The 16,411-nt window shown below is 36.2% G+C and overlaps 1 protein-coding gene across 47 annotated transcripts in view; it reads left to right on the forward strand.

The window, feature by feature from the left end:
• LRRC4C (leucine rich repeat containing 4C) overlaps positions 1-16,411 on the forward strand; it is a 611,011-nt gene that overhangs the window by 582,307 nt on the left and 12,293 nt on the right. For 43 of the 47 annotated variants that reach the window (XM_065064799.1, XM_065064798.1, XM_065064803.1 and 40 more), the window contains one exon: positions 988-10,296. The exons of the other annotated variants lie outside the window; for them this stretch is intronic. In XM_065064799.1, coding sequence (XP_064920871.1) covers positions 1,030-2,946 — 1,917 coding nt within the window. In that variant the 5' untranslated portion in view covers positions 988-1,029 and the 3' untranslated portion in view covers positions 2,947-10,296. Of the gene's footprint in view, positions 1-987; positions 10,297-16,411 lie in introns of those variants that run through there. 47 annotated transcript variants of the gene reach the window in all.

Genomic DNA, 16,411 nt, shown 5'->3' on the forward strand with positions numbered 1-16,411 from the left:
GCAGCAGATTGAAAATGAACTGAGGGCTGGGGCCTTAGTTCACAATACTACCTCAGTTCACAAAACTACCACAAAAGAATCAGTACTAAAATTCTTAAAATGGTAAAGATAATTTCTAGTGTAAAGGTCTTTTTTTTCCCCTTAAATAAAATCTATAGGATTTTTTTAAAGGTGCCAGTGGAACTGGCAACCTTGAAACTACAGAGATATTTTTTCAGCATTTAAATGGCTATTCTTATTTCTGTGTTCAGCATACATTTACTAATGAGTGTTTCTCTGTTGATGGCTGATGCCAAACAAAAGAATTGAGGAAGAAATATCATAAATTGGATGATGCTGTTTAATAGTAGGGAAGAAATGATGCTCAACGTGTTTGTTTTGTATTTTATTTTTTCAGTCTGAAATAGGCAAGATCTGGCCCTGACATTTACATGACCTGCTACATTCAGTCTTAAAGAGTTCTAGTTAAACTCTGATGCAGGAATCATGTTTGTATAGACAAAGATTTTCACCCATACAAAACAGGAGTCTCCACTTGCTCTTCACAATAACTTTTGTCTCATAATGGGTCAAAAAGGTTAATACATTGAATATTCTGATGATTCCTATATTACTCATTTTTGCCTTTTTAGACCCTTATCACTTCTTTCAACTCTTCCCATGAGTTAGAACATTTATTTTATATATCCACTGTGGTTGATCTGCCATCCAGCTACATGTGTCATACATTGGAATGAGCAGGAAAAGCTAGTGCCTGGCTTTTTCTTCTCTCATTGCCAATTACAGCTGACTTACACAGCTGTACAGGAAACAAAAGATTAAAATGTCTATAGCTATTTTTGCTACAGCAGAGTTTCATGAAATTGGTAGAGTTGTCTGAAGGGACTTGAGAAGTCTTTGTTTAGAGAGCTCACTTAAATATTTGAGATTAATTTAATGTTCTCTTTCCTGTTTGTTGTTTTTTTGTTTTTTTGTTTTTTTTTTCAGGGTATTCAAACTCCAGAAGGACCAACACCAAATGAACTATGAATGTTGAACAAGATGACCTTACATCCACAGCGGATAATGATAGGTCCTAGGTTTAACAGGGCCCTATTTGACCCACTGCTTGTAGTGCTGTTGGCTCTTCAGCTTCTTGTGGTGGCTGGTCTAGTGAGGGCTCAAACTTGCCCTTCTGTCTGCTCCTGCAGCAACCAGTTCAGTAAAGTAATTTGCGTACGGAAAAATCTGAGAGACGTGCCAGACGGTATCTCCACCAACACCCGGTTACTCAATCTCCATGAGAACCAGATCCAAATCATTAAAGTTAATAGCTTCAAACATCTGAGGCACCTAGAAATCCTGCAGCTCAGTAGGAATCACATCAGAACAATTGAAATAGGGGCTTTCAATGGTCTAGCCAATCTCAACACTTTGGAGCTCTTTGACAATCGTCTGACCACTATCCCAAATGGGGCTTTTGTATACCTGTCAAAACTGAAGGAACTGTGGTTGAGAAACAACCCCATTGAGAGCATCCCTTCTTATGCTTTTAACAGAATCCCTTCTCTCCGGAGGTTGGATCTGGGGGAACTGAAAAGGCTTTCATACATTTCAGAAGGTGCCTTTGAAGGTCTGTCCAACTTGAGGTATTTGAACCTTGCCATGTGCAATCTTCGAGAGATTCCAAACCTCACCCCACTTGTAAAACTGGATGAGTTAGATCTTTCTGGGAATCACCTGACTGCCATACGGCCAGGTTCTTTCCAAGGGTTAATGCATCTTCAGAAATTGTGGATGATCCAGTCCCAGATCCAAGTGATAGAAAGGAATGCTTTTGATAACCTTCAGTCACTTGTAGAGATCAATTTGGCACACAACAATCTAACACTACTGCCTCATGACCTGTTCACACCACTCCGCCTAGAAAGGATCCACTTGCATCACAATCCTTGGAACTGCAACTGCGATATCCTTTGGCTCAGCTGGTGGATTAAAGACAAGGCACCCTCCAACACTGCATGCTGTGCCCGTTGCCACACACCTCCCAGTTTAAAGGGAAGGTACATTGGTGAGCTGGACCTGAATTACTTCACGTGTTATGCTCCAGTCATAGTGGAGCCACCAGCAGACCTCAATGTCACAGAAGGCATGGCGGCAGAGATGAAATGCCGAGCATCAACCTCCTTGACCTCTGTGTCTTGGATTACTCCAAATGGATCTGTTATGACACATGGGGCATACAGAGTTCGGATTGCTGTGCTCAGTGATGGCACATTGAATTTTACAAAGGTAACTGTGCAAGACACAGGTCTGTATACATGCATGGTGAGTAACTCTGTTGGGAATACCACAGCTTCTGCCACACTGAATGTGACTGCTCTGGATAACCCTGGTTACACGTACTTTTCAACTGTCACAGTAGAGACTGTGGAACCTTCTCAGGATGAGGCACAGACCACAGAGCAGGTTGGGCCCACACCAGTTACCAACTGGGAGACCACTAACATGACAACCTCACTCACTCCACAGAGCACAAGATCAACAGAAAAAACGTTCACCATTCCTGTGACGGATGCAAATAATGGGATCCCAGGAATAGATGAGGTTATGAAGACTACCAAAATCATAATTGGTTGTTTTGTGGCTATCACTCTCATGGCTGCTGTAATGCTGGTAATTTTCTACAAAATGAGGAAGCAGCATCACCGGCAGAACCATCATGCTCCAACACGGACTGTAGAGATCATTAATGTGGATGATGAGCTTACAGGTGACACACCTTTAGAGAGTCACTTGCCCATGCCAGCAATAGAGCATGAGCACCTAAATCACTACAACTCTTATAAGTCTCCTTTCAACCACACAACAACAGTTAACACAATAAATTCAATACACAGTTCAGTGCATGAACCATTATTGATCCGAATGAACTCAAAAGACAATGTACAAGAGACTCAAATCTAAAACATTTATGACATTATGGGGTGGGGGTGGGACAACAAAAGATGGTTTATAAAACAAATGATACAAATGACTGGGCTAAATCTACTGTTTCAAAAACATGTCTTTACAAAGAAAAAGAAATTTATTTATTAAAAATTCTATTGTGATCTAAAGCAGACAAAATTATGTGTGTTCCTCAACCTGGTTTTGCTGCACATATTTACCCTCCTTGTTCCATTTTTCTTCCCCAAACCACTCTGATTCCCATTTGCCATATTTTACACAGGAGATCTTGATTCTCTAAAGAAACTGGTCTAGGAAATTTTGTAAGAGTTCTGTTACACATTGGGAATTTTTATGGTGAATTCTAGTGGTGACATTTGGTCTATTTTGTCACTTTTTCTCTTTTTTTTTTTTTTCCTTTTGTTTTCTCATGTCCTTTTTGAAATTATTCAACAGGGAATGGAATATTAACAGCATTTTTACAAGTGAGAGAAAAAAAAAACAACACAACTTTTTTCCCATGGAATTATTTGCTCTGTATTTATTGAAAGCACTGTTCTGTGAAAAAATTGAAGGAATTTTTTTTAAAAAAAGGCAAAACCCAAACAGAAGAAAAAATTAATTTACTTGTGAAAACCTATAAATCCCATATCTTTTAAACAATTCTAGAACCAGAATTTGTAGTTCAAATATTAAACAAAGATTATAAATAAAATATTGTTTTTTTTTCTGTACTTGGATGTAGCTCATTTTTAGTGTGGCTTTAAACATCAGAAGTTTGTTAAAATTCTTAGGATATTCTGTGGTGATGGTCCAAACCACAGTCACTTTAAAGAGAATAATTAAGCAATTATGGATCATTACTGAATAATAGAATAGTTTTCATTATATTTTATGTAAGCAGCATACTAGTAAAAAAGGGTGTTTTTAATTTTAATGCAAATTAAACATCATTCCTTCTACTGCTGTTTTTAAATATGTCTATTATATTGCAAGATGTATTTCACAATGAAGAAAAAGTTTTGCAAGGAGTTTCAGTTATCACTGAATTTATTAGACAAAGCTGAAAAGTTTGTCATGTTCTTTTTTGTTTGTTTGCTTGTTTTGTTTTTTATAACTGTTGTTAAGAAAATGCATCTTTATTTCAAAGCTAGTAGTTTCCAGTTTGGTTGTTCTGGTGCTCCTAGACATAAATATGAAATATATTTAGTTATCTATAATATATATAATCAGAGCTGTATCACTATGTGCAAAATGAAATGAAACTGCTCTTAACAGAGTAACTTGCAGGAACAAGTCTGAGGATTTTGGTTTAAAAAAATATAAAGATCAAAATCAGATAAATCAGAGGTTACTGTAATTTGTATGACAATTAGAGTCCCTGTAGAGTAACCAGTTATATTTATTTAAACTCAAACTCATTTATCAACAGGAAATGTACACCCTTTTCCTTTCTGTTTATGTATGTTCTCTTGATTTAACATATTGGTATAAGAATGGTGGATACCTTGTAGGCTGGAAGCTAAAAGGAAGGCTTTGCTTAAGAAAATCAGGTTCAGAACACTGTGTTTTTCCAAGCAGAACTTCTGCCAAGTTAAACTACTTTGTACATTGGCAACTGAAGATAAACATTTTAAGACAATTTACGTTTGGAAAAAAAGAATCATATATATATATATATATATATATATATATATGTATAATCTCAGAATGTCTTTTCATCTATTTTAATCCTTAACCGCCCTTACTGTGAGTTTTCAGGGTCCTGTGCCAGGTAAATAATGTTCTTAGTTCTTATCAATATCTCTTTGGAGGTTTCTAGTATGTCATAGCACACAGGATGAAGAACTTACTGAACAGTATGCTTCTATTCTGTAAATCTGAGAAGGAATTTCTGCTAGGTTGAGGGGGTAGATATCTCTCCTTGTATCACAAATGAATAGAATGCACCTCCAGAGAGAGAAGCAGACGTGTTTCATTGGGGTAAAGTAATAATTTGACAGAGTTCAATAAATTGTGTGGAAATTAACAAAGTTTAACGGTGGTTTACCAAGGCTCAATAAGCTTGATGGCAAGGTTCACCTGATTAATTACTGCATGGAATACACAAAGGAAAACTGAGTTAGAATCAAGTTATTACAGAATGATTAACACAGAAACCAGAGATGCAGAAGGGGAAGGAAGACCCTCCTGTTGAGCCATGAGGTTCAGAGTGGACCCCCTTGCTTTATAAACTCTTATAGAGCCTAGATGCAGCTAAGTCCACTCTTAGTCTCAGACTCAGACAGCTTTTTATGTCTAAAGATTCAAAGGTTATTAAATCACATACTAAAGTTACCATACTACACGGTTATGCATGATACTGGTTGCTTATCAAAGATCTGCCATTGGTAAAAGATCTCTCTGCCTTGAGGAGGAACTTTTAGAGGTACCCCAGCTCAAGGGGAGATCAGCCAACACTGCCTAGCAGGGAGAGCTCAAAGGCAGCTCACTTAGGCTGTCATATTTATGGAATAAAATGGTTGGCTCACAGTCAAATCACATGCTATGGAAAGGTAGGCATGAGGCTCCTTGTACCTACAATTTTCTTTGTTCCTTGATAAGTGAGTCTTGGAAACTCCACCCATGATTTGTGTGATAATTGCGTGATCGATCCATATGCATTGATGCTCACTGTGTCACTCTGCTCCTTTGTGGGTTTGCAGGGAACAAGGAGTTCTTGGCCTGGTTACAGCTCAGACCTTTCTTTTGAAGCCTCTGCTAAACTACTGCTAGTGTGGTTAAGGGGTCGACTGCACCTGTCACATATAGGATGCACAGTTCTCAAGGTTCAAAGTTAATATTGTAGTAAGAAGCCCTGATCTAAAAGAGGACGCAGTGGAGATAGGTGATGATGAGTCACACTCTGCAAAGAGTCTGATAAGGATAATATAGAATAAACCCAAAGGTCTGTCATAATCTCAAAGAAACCTTTGGCAAGACATTATCCTTTGATGTACTACATGAAAAATAATATCTACGCTAAGGGAATTTTAATAGAGAACAAAGATGGACCTGAATGTAAAATGTTGAAGTTGTGATTCCTAGCTTTGCCTATTTCTTCAAAGTGTATGAAAGCATTTTATTGTTGATTTATTTTATGCACTGTGATAGGATTTGTACAGAAACACCACAATTACACATTCCTACTTGTACTTTTCACATCTGGCTAGTAACATTGTGTCCATGACTAATGCTTATCTGAAAACTGAAAAATGTTTTTCCTGGAAACCTGAATCTGGGCCATCTGTAATCAACAGGTTTATGTTAAAGATTATAGCTACTCTCTAACCAGTATTTGTGAAAGCACTTATGACCACCATGCTTTTATAAACAGGCAGTTTTTACTTACTGCTAAATGTTGCGTGTAGGCGGCCTTTAATGCAAAAGAAAGATAGAGCTATTGCCAAGTGGGACATTGGGTAAGTGACAATCTTTACTCCTCTTTGGAGTAATTCAAAATATATCAGTTCCCGTTTTAAACAACATATACATTCTTACTGAGTGTTAATCTGGTTTTGTTGGCTAATCAAAAAAATAGATATACCTACTTGCTCATAATAAGGATAAAGAAAAACTGTTTTGTCGTGTTTGGTTGCGTGCATATGTATGCATTATGTGGAAACTATATTAGTTACGATTTACCCAACATCTACCCTATCCTTCTTGGAACCACAGAAATTGTTTATGACTCCTTCCTCCTCCTATAAAACACCCAGTACTTTTGCAGGTTAATTAAATACCAGAGTTAGAGACATCACAGTTTAAATTACAAACTGAGTTCTGCAATAAAATGAGAGGACTTCTGTGATCTCTTGTTTTGGTGCTCAAATCACATACTAAGGCAGCCTATTACTGGTCCAGAGACTACAATGTTAAGAATGAAGCCTGGATCTCCTATATGACAGAGCATAACTGACAGACAGTTCTAATGAAATTTCTCTTGCAGATGATCACATTGTAGATGTTGTGCGATGTAAAAAAAAAAAAAAAAAGAAAAGAAAGTGCCCAAAAAAATTATTTTTATTATCATCTATCACATTATAGTGGGCTCATGAGAAAGGATGAATTATTTTTCAGGTCATTTGATGGAGTTTGAAGATGTTTGCCAGTTATTCTGTTCAAATACAAAGTGCAAATAATTTTCTTTCTAGAATTGTCATAAAATCATACAAATCTTGCCCATATGCAGAAAAAAATAACGTGTGAAAACAAAGTGAGTTCCATTCAATTCACCACACAAGATGGACATTTTCTTTTACTTTGAAAGGGGCTAAATGTCTGAAAATTATTATAGTAGTTGTATTTTTTGCAAAAATATTCTAATGCATTAAAAGTTATATGTAATGGTTTCAAGATTCTCTGTCCCCACTGATGGCATTATACATTAATCACAGCGTTAGAGGAAAGGTAACTAAATTAGTATTGTACTTTGTTGTACTAGCTTCATAATTTTGTGAAAATATTTCATAACAACCATTATAAGCTTTTATATGTCAGATATGACCATTACTGCAATCTTTTCAATGATGAGAATGTAAAATCTTTTCAATCCATTGGCCCTTCCCTGAAGTTTATATTCCAATTTTTACATCAGTTAAATATAACATATTTTTAATTTTCAGGTTTTTTCTAAGTCCAGGCACTGAAGGTCAAGGAAACGTTAGGAGCTACCTTGCAGTTTCATACCAAAAGAAGTAAATGAAGAAATAATTTATCCTTATCTTCAAGATAAAATAAGAAGAGTTAGAGTTCAATGTCTGCATTTCTGTTTTTCTTAGTAGAACTATTTAATGCAAAAAAATCTCGTTTCAAACTTACATTTGAAATTCAATCTACAGTTAGTCTGAGGGTAGTGGTGGACATTTTGTTATGGAGGTGGTGTTATAAAGAACATGGTCTAATGGTTGGAGTCAATGATCTTAAAGGCCTTTTCCAATAAAAATGATTCTATAATTCTGTATATTAGTATTGTAATAGGCTATTACCCACAGCCATCACTAGTGAAACAGCAAGAATTCATGAGCTGGGAACAATGGGCTTGAGGAGACTCTGCAAAATCTACTCAGTAAATCTGCAATTTCTGTTGGCCCTGCAGCCTCACTCTGTAGTGGCTCCCCATGAAAACACTGTGTTTGTGTGTAGTTTTCAGCTGGAAGAGCATGACAGGGCAGAAGAGCTTTGGGTTAGGAATTACTTCAGTGGCTGCTCCTGATTTAAGAACATAGATGCAGAAACAATCAGGGTGTAATAGCTCAGCTTCGGGCATGCAGGAAACCTTATTAAAAATATAGAAGGAATTAGAACACTATTGAACTTGAAAATAAGAACAAGATGTAATGATTAAAGCAAGAAGTGGCAGTCATATATGCCAGATAATCTTTACATCTTTAACTCAAATTTTTAAGTTTGCAGATTGTGTTGTTAGTACTTTTCAATATGTCATTTGGCTTGTGAAAAGATTCTGGCTGCTCTATCCATAGTTTTCTATTTTCTTCTTAATTTTAGCAGTACATATATGATGTAATCTGTTTTTTCCGCTCTGGAACAGTTTCCCAGACAAAGCATGCGAGGGAATTCTCTTCTAAGCCATCCAAACTCCATTCATTGGAGGTTCATGTTAATTATCTCTGTGGTTTTTTTTTTTTTTTCAGTCTAATTGAAATGGCTTCTGCAGTGAAAGATTCCTTAATTTCTTTTATCATCTACTACAATAACAATATATTATTAATATCCTAGTTTGGAGAAGATGGTTCTGCATGGATTATATTTTCATCAAGTTCAAAATGTAAGCTACAATTGTATTCTGTTTTAGTAAAAATAATCTAATAATGTTGACTCAAAAAGCACTTATGTTCCTTTCACAGTAGCTCAGTTAAATGCATCAAGTTACAGAAAAAAGAAAAAAAAAAAGAAAAAAAAAAAGAGAAACTACATCTTGGAATGCTATGCATGCAGACACGTGTCTGTCAATGTGTATTATTTAAAAACTGGTTCTACAGCTGAGATTAATGAAATAAAAGAAGAAATGTGTAAAAAAAGGAGAAAAATGGATTAAGTGAGCTGAGTGACAATCTAGTAAAACAGAAATAAACTTAGTGGACAACAACCTCTATGAACAATTAAATTCTGTACTGTTAGTAGTCTAAGCAAGGAGGTGGAAGACTATGTTCTGGTTTTGACAGTACCTGCATGATATCAGGCTGGTCTTCCTTTTCCCTGTCCTCTTTCACTTGCCATTTCTGTCTAGCTGTTTAACTGTCATTTTCTGAAACTGTATTCTGGAGGCATCCATATCTCCAGCCTGCCTCGGGACATAATTCCAATAAGCAATGGGACAGAAGACAGGTCCATGTTATGTTAGTAAGTAGAACCTCTGCAGATCTGGGTACTAGGTGTTTTAAGTCCATTAACTCCTAAAAAACCAGTTCCTATTTGGTACTGCAAGGCAGCTTTGTAAATAATTTGTATGTGTTTTGTTTTGTTTTTTTAATATTTTATATAAGATTAGGGTTGTTGATCCCCTACAATGTGTTAGTTGACTATATTTCCGGTTGAAATAGTCTTTTTGTCTTTTTGTTTTGTTTTGTTTTTCTTCTCTTGTTGCAACATTTTTTTTTCTTTATGATTAATTATTTGGTCAAATATTAGAGTTGGAGAAAAAAAATTCAGTGTCTTTGGACATTCAGGCTATAAGAGGATTCCAAATTGTATAAAACTACACTTATAAAAAACAGACAATGCCACCAGACTCTTAGAAAGTAAATGCCTAAACAAACTGTGTTTCCTCCTATTTTTTTCTTTTGGTTAAAAACGGTTTATCTGTTTGACTTGGCAAAGTCAAGGCCTTATCAGAGTAAATAAAGCAGAGGCACTGACAAGTTCCATGGCTTTTGCTAAGACTTCCATGACAGAGATTCTTTTGTTCTACTATATTTTTTAAAAATAAATTCTACTGACTATGTCAGTAGTGTTTCCATCAGGATGGATATGAGTCATTTTTGTTGGAAATATTGTCATATTTTCTTTCTGCCTGGAGAAACATTGGCTCTGGGTGTTTATCTTTTCAATTCATTGCTGATTTCTGACACAGTATCACAGTATCACAGTATGTTTGGGATTGGAAGGGACCTCAAAAGATCATCTAGTCCAATCCCCAACACACCTGTGGGGAACCAATCAATTCTGTACTGAAAGGGAAGCTAACACAACAATGAAATAAAAAAGGGCTGAACCAGGCAAGGAATAATAAAATAAAATATTAAAATAAAATAAAATAAAATAAAATAAAATAAAATAAAATAAAATAAAATAAAAATAAAATAAAATGGTAATGTAGGGAGAAGAGTCCTGAGAAGATAACTGAGCATTACAGGAGGAGGGAATAAAAATTACAAAGGAGGAAGTTGAAAAGGAGTGAGAAGCTATTCTTTCCTTTCTTTCCCTTATTTTTTTCTCGTTTAATGCATTTTGTTTCCTGGTATATGTACTGGTTTGACTGAAAATGGGTTAATTTTCTTCATGCAGTGCCGTTAGAAACCTTTCTTTTTCATAGCTAGCATGCTCATTATTTGGACTTAGTTTGAAAACAAGCAGATAACACCCCAGCACAGAGCTAATGTTTTTAATTGCTGTGGTCTGAGAGCCAACGACACTCTGAGCGCTCTGCCCACAGGTGTGAGGCATCCAGAAATGGGGACACAGATGTGGTAGAGCTTGATATCCAGATTGATCAATAAGAGTATTCCATCCCACTAACATCATGGTAGTTATTTAAGGAGAGTTGGGAGTTTGGACATTCTGATTGGCTCTTCTGCTATCTCTTCGCTCTTTTTTGTTTGAGCCGGGGGAGTTTTTGGTGCAGGATGTTTATTTCAGATTTTTTGCCATTTTGCAGAGGCTTCTGAGCCTTTCTGCCTTTTTCCTCTTTTCTCTCTCTGGGGTCGTCTTTGGGACCAGGTGTGGCTTGCTGGGACTGGTTGCTTATTGTGGACAGAGTTTCATGAGTAATTGCCTTGAGTATCTTTTATTTCTATTTTTTATATATATTTACTAGTAGTGTATTAGTGTTTTGTTATTTTATTAAACTGTGTTTATCTCAATCCAAGTTTGTCCCTTCACTTTTTAATCTCTCCCCTATTGGGGGGAGACTGGGGAAAGGGGCAAGTGAGTGGCTGTTGTGGTTGTATTGCTAGGTTAAACCATCATAGCATAGCTGTAAAATAGTTGGACACACTGATGAATGCATTGTAAATAAATCACATCAGAAACTGTCTGAGGGATTGTTTTAAATGTCATAAAAGAAACAGTCTCTAGACTTGTGTGTGTCAAACCCGTCTCAGAGAACTGTTTAAGATGTTTAGATATTGTACTAAGACACTAAGAGATTACTGTAGCAAGAGATTTAAGTTGGAATTCTGAAACAAAACTATTCATACTTTACAAGTAGAAAATAGCTTCCAAAGAGAAAAGCAAAAAAAAAAAAAATGCATTCTGGAAGCAGCCACTTGGCAATTTCTGCATGTAAATATAATTTTAACATTAATCTCTGCTGATTTTAAAATTTGTCCCTTAAAATTAATGTGAAAGAAGCACTAAAATGCATCAAATGGACAAGGATGGTAGTAGTGAAATTTCTAATCTAGTAGAACTTTCCATTTCTATCTACCGGGATTATTTTCAGTAATACACTATTTTCTAAATTAGGAACTAAGAAGAAGATTATTTGCACATTGTCTCCTGCTTTCTCCCCTCAAGCGGGGTTAACATTTTTGGCTGGCTAATATAACTGGTATTAGAATTAAAATAAATAAATAAATAAATAAAGATACCTTTTGAAACACAGAGTAATTTTCTATGGCTTTTATTATGTTTCAGATTGGAAGCTTTTTTCCTTATCTCTATTTACAATTTCAGCTTTTTACTGTGCCTTCAGTTTTCACTCAACGTATTTTCTCAAAAGCTGAGTCTTTTTTAATTACATATTTTCTCCACGATACACAGTTGTTGGACCTAAGTCTGCATTCTCCCGCTATGTATCCTCCCTAACTTCATGGCAGTATCTGGTTCCATTCATTACACTCATAGCATTATTTGATTATATCACTCTTTGTGTCTAATTGAGAGTCAGTCTGTAAAATCATTTGGAATTTTTCCTCCACACAAACATAATGTTTTGCTATTAAATGCAAGTGTGGAAGAGTATGACTGTCCAGCACTTGTTTCAAGGCTTAACAGCAAAACACTGTGAACTCAGACTTTTCAGGCTTCTGTGGCAATCGGCAGAACAGCCAGACTGGTGTGAGGTAAATGATCTCTTGTGTATATCTTAACATGGGGAGACATTATATCTGAACAGGAGAAGAATACTCTGTATCATCTAAAGTTTGTTTGATAACCTTAGCAAAAAGGAAGCTGATTTTTCTAGTAAACAGTTTTCTTATTTAAAATTTCTGAAACATATTGGTGTGTCAGATTTCTGCAACTGTATTTCGTGCATGGCTGATGGGGGTGCCACAAGACTGGCATTCAGTCAACATCACTGAAGGATTGGATCAGCCTGTTCTTAAAAGGATTTTCTTTCTGCTAACCACAGTTGATTATGGAACTTTGTTTAAATGACTGCTAAGTACTGATAGCACTGTTATGGAAGCACATTACTAGGAACGATGCCAAAATTTTACAGCTGTGCAAATTCATGTCATCTGATCCATTGGTAGTCATCTGTTGCTTTAGTTTAATATCAAAGTTGTGATCTGACATATGCTGCTGTAATGGTTCAGTATGGGAAATTATTATGTTCTTTTAAAACGTTATTTAAGTTTTAAGAGAATTGTTGGGCTGAGAATTGAGTTCTTCACATTGCTTTACTGCAACAGTGTTGCCAGTTTGACTTTAAGGGCACACGAGATGTGTATGTTTAGTTTCCGTATCTGCTCACTTGCACCCAGTCTTCTGTGAAAAAAGCTAGTTCTGTGCAAGAACATTTGCTCTAAGGTACAAACTCCATCAGACACATTGCAATAGAACACAGGATATTTATCATGGGTTAGTATAATAGCTCTTCCTCCAGAGTTTGCCCTTGAGGTTGGCTTTCTGTATCTTCATTCAAAGTCGCATCAAATGCTCTGTTTTAGTGCAGCTACAAAGTGTTTGATAGCGAAGAGCCTGTCTTTGGATTGTAAGTTACGGAAAAGTAAATGAGTTGCCACTATATTTCTGCTGGTCAGATACAAACTCCTGTATATCCATCCCTTACAGAAATTTCCAATCATCATATATCTCTGCAATCTCAACTGATAAGATTAATTATTTTTATTTGATTTTTTTGTTTGTTTGTTTGTTTACAAGGAATGGTGGAAGTAATGGCAAGAAGAAAGAAGTGGGTGATTTTTCTTCCAGGACATACAGGAATTCAGATAATGTTTGTGTTCAGAGCCCATGAAAAAAGATATTAGAAGAAATAGATGTCAAGACACAAAATATTAAAAACAAGTATAAATTCCATTCTTTCCTCTATTGTATACACACACACATATAGATATATCCATAGACTGACTTGTGTCTCTGATGCTTTTTAGCAGGTCTGCTTTGGAGAGCAGTTGAGAGGCAGTGCATTTTTTGTTGGGTAGCTAGCTGCTCACTGGCAGTGGGGGAAAGTTAGACATGAAAAGCTTTCATAAAAGGGAAAAGTTCTGGTGTGGATGGGGCCTAGCTGTTCCGGAGGTAGGAGTTGACCCTATGCATACAATGCAGTGAGTCTGGAGGATCTGGTGTGTAGCCGGAAACTACATTTCCTTATGTATAAATGGGCGAAAGGCAAAATTCTCCAACAGGCAATTCAGGAAGATTGATTCAACTAAAGGACAGAAAGCCTATATGGAAAGGAAACAACACATTAAAGAACTAGGACTTAACTGTAAGCAGGGTGGATATTGTTGCTGGTAGGGGAGAAATTGCTGTTGTTTACTGCTTCACCAAATCTTTGCATGCAGGTCTTTCAGGCAGTTTACAAACACTTGTTCATGATCCCACTCCTCATCATCTGTTAGAGGAGGGAAGTTACAAAAAAAGGTCTCTTGAGTTGTTTCTTCCTAATGCGGGAGTGTAGTGAGTGCCTGGGGCAGGGTGAGTTTCCACCAGCACGGCAAGGGTTTATCTCCAGGAAGCAGCTAGGCGTGTTCAAGGAGGGAAGGCTCTTGCAGCCCGTAGATTGAGAGAGCCCAATGAGACCCTGCAGGGATGTAGGTTGCACTGAGCTTCACTCTTCTGTGATGGCAAAATAAATTTGCCTATTAACTCAGACATGCTGCAAAGTTTGAAGCCAGCAGCGAGTTGGTTGAAGGGCACAGTGAACAAGGAGAAGGAGACTGGTTTATAAATAATTCTAGTTGCAATTCTGTTTGCTTTCATTTGTTTAGAAAACTGTGCGGAGAGTGGTCTTACATTCATTTCAAAGTTCAGGCTGCCTTTGGTTCCCATTAGTGAGTGAAGCATGAAATCTGTTTTATAATGGAGCAGTCTGGGATGATTACATTGTGTCATAGGTAGAACATAATCATTCTTCTTTTCTCCTTTACTGTGTGATTGCTGTACTTACTTCATTCTGGGCCTCAGTATATATGATATGTGTCCAACAATGTATGATGATTATTGCATTAATATCAATGTTTTTTTCTAAGAAATAGTTAAAAGGTTTAATATCGAAGCCTGTGTCTTTATTCTTGGCACTGATCTCCAAGATGTCATAATTTATGAATCATGTGATCAAAAATGTAGTTTTACTGTTTATTTACTATTCTATTTTACTTTTCCAGGATGAATATAATTCTTTGAAAACCTAGTCTCTAACTCCTTTAAGTGAGGTTGAATATATTTCTATAATAAATAACAGCAGTATGCTGTAGAACCAGTATTCTTAAAATTTAGTGCTGTTTTGTCAATTAATACAGAATACAGAAGCAATGCAAATATTTCCTAACTCTAGCATTCAAATGCAAAGATGCACTCTTTCACCAAATTTAGCAATCCAAACATTGCTGCATTCTTCCACTTTGTAAGAGCTGAAGAGCAGAGCTAACAAGAAACAAATATTTTTTTACAAAATGGAATGGCTAAGAATAAATAAGCAGTATAAACACTGAAGAGTATGTGTGATTATGAAGAGCCTAAGTATTTAAAAATTTTAAAAATGTTTAATTTCATAGAAAATAATTATTAGGACGTATAGACACTGAGTAAATCTCACATAACCAGCATAGCTGAAGTCTTCAAATGTATTCCGTTGCTTGGCATTTAACCTTGTCACATGGCTACTATTAGCAAATAGTTCTAATGTCAAGGAAGCATAATGAGGCAAACTTATGTATGAAAAGAATAGAATATGTTATTATTTCTGCCTAAAAAAATTATAAAAATCTAATGTGGATACCACTGGACAATTTGACTTTTTGTCTTCTAATATTGGCACAGTTGTTCATTTCCTGGGGAAAACAAACAAACAAACTGAGGGATAGTGATGTTCTCTGAGGTGCCATTAGTTTTTCTGCCTCTCAAAATAATTTTCCCAACTCAAAGCATGTTTCAGCACAATCTCATCATAGAGAAATACTTTTGGAACAGATTAAAAGTCACTATCAAAGTATTTGCATCAGTATTCTGACTCTTAAATCAGGAGAAATGGATTATATGGTTAAAAAATACTTTCCCTCCTCCCCCCCAATAATACTCTAGAAAAACAACAAAAAACCCACAAACAGATACAAACAGACAAAAACCATAAAAACAAGTATTGTTTTGTTGTCATCTGTGTGAGTTAAGACAGAAATGATAATGATGAAGTTCTGTGGGGAAGAACAGGACTCACATTAACACTGTTTCTTTTTAAGGAGTGAAAAATTCCCTGTGGTTTTATAAAGTGTATGAGGGAACTTTATTTTCATTATGATTGTATATTTGGGGGATCTGGGAGAAGTTGGTGACTTAGAGTATTCTGATATAATTATTTTTTTAATGAACAAAGCTTTTAAATTAAAAAACATCCCACTCCATGAGGGAGACTAGGCAGTTGTCAGAGATCTATGGTTACTGAACTGTTAGAAAAGGGGCCTTCATTACAACTGTAAAATGTAAGGGGAGAGCCTTAGCTTGGAGCCAGCTACACAGACTAGATTATAAAAGAGTTTGAGAGCAGGTCGTGTGGTTAGTACGGTGCAAAGAAAAGTGTTGTCACTGTGCTGCAGGCAGTGGGCATACTAGGATAGGTGGATCTCATTAAGCAACAGTCTGTTGTAACCATCCTGATTATGCTGATTTATTGCTTGATGCTGGACAGTTTATTTGTACTTTAACAGAATCACAGTTTTGATGTATCTAACAATACCAAAGCTGTTCAGTGCCTGTCTGGGATCCTGTCCTTTTGTTTCTGTGGTTGTCGTCCAGTCCT

The sequence above is a fragment of the Columba livia genome, chromosome 5, assembly GCF_036013475.1.
Source record: "Columba livia isolate bColLiv1 breed racing homer chromosome 5, bColLiv1.pat.W.v2, whole genome shotgun sequence".
NCBI classification, from domain to species: Eukaryota; Metazoa; Chordata; class Aves; order Columbiformes; family Columbidae; genus Columba; species Columba livia.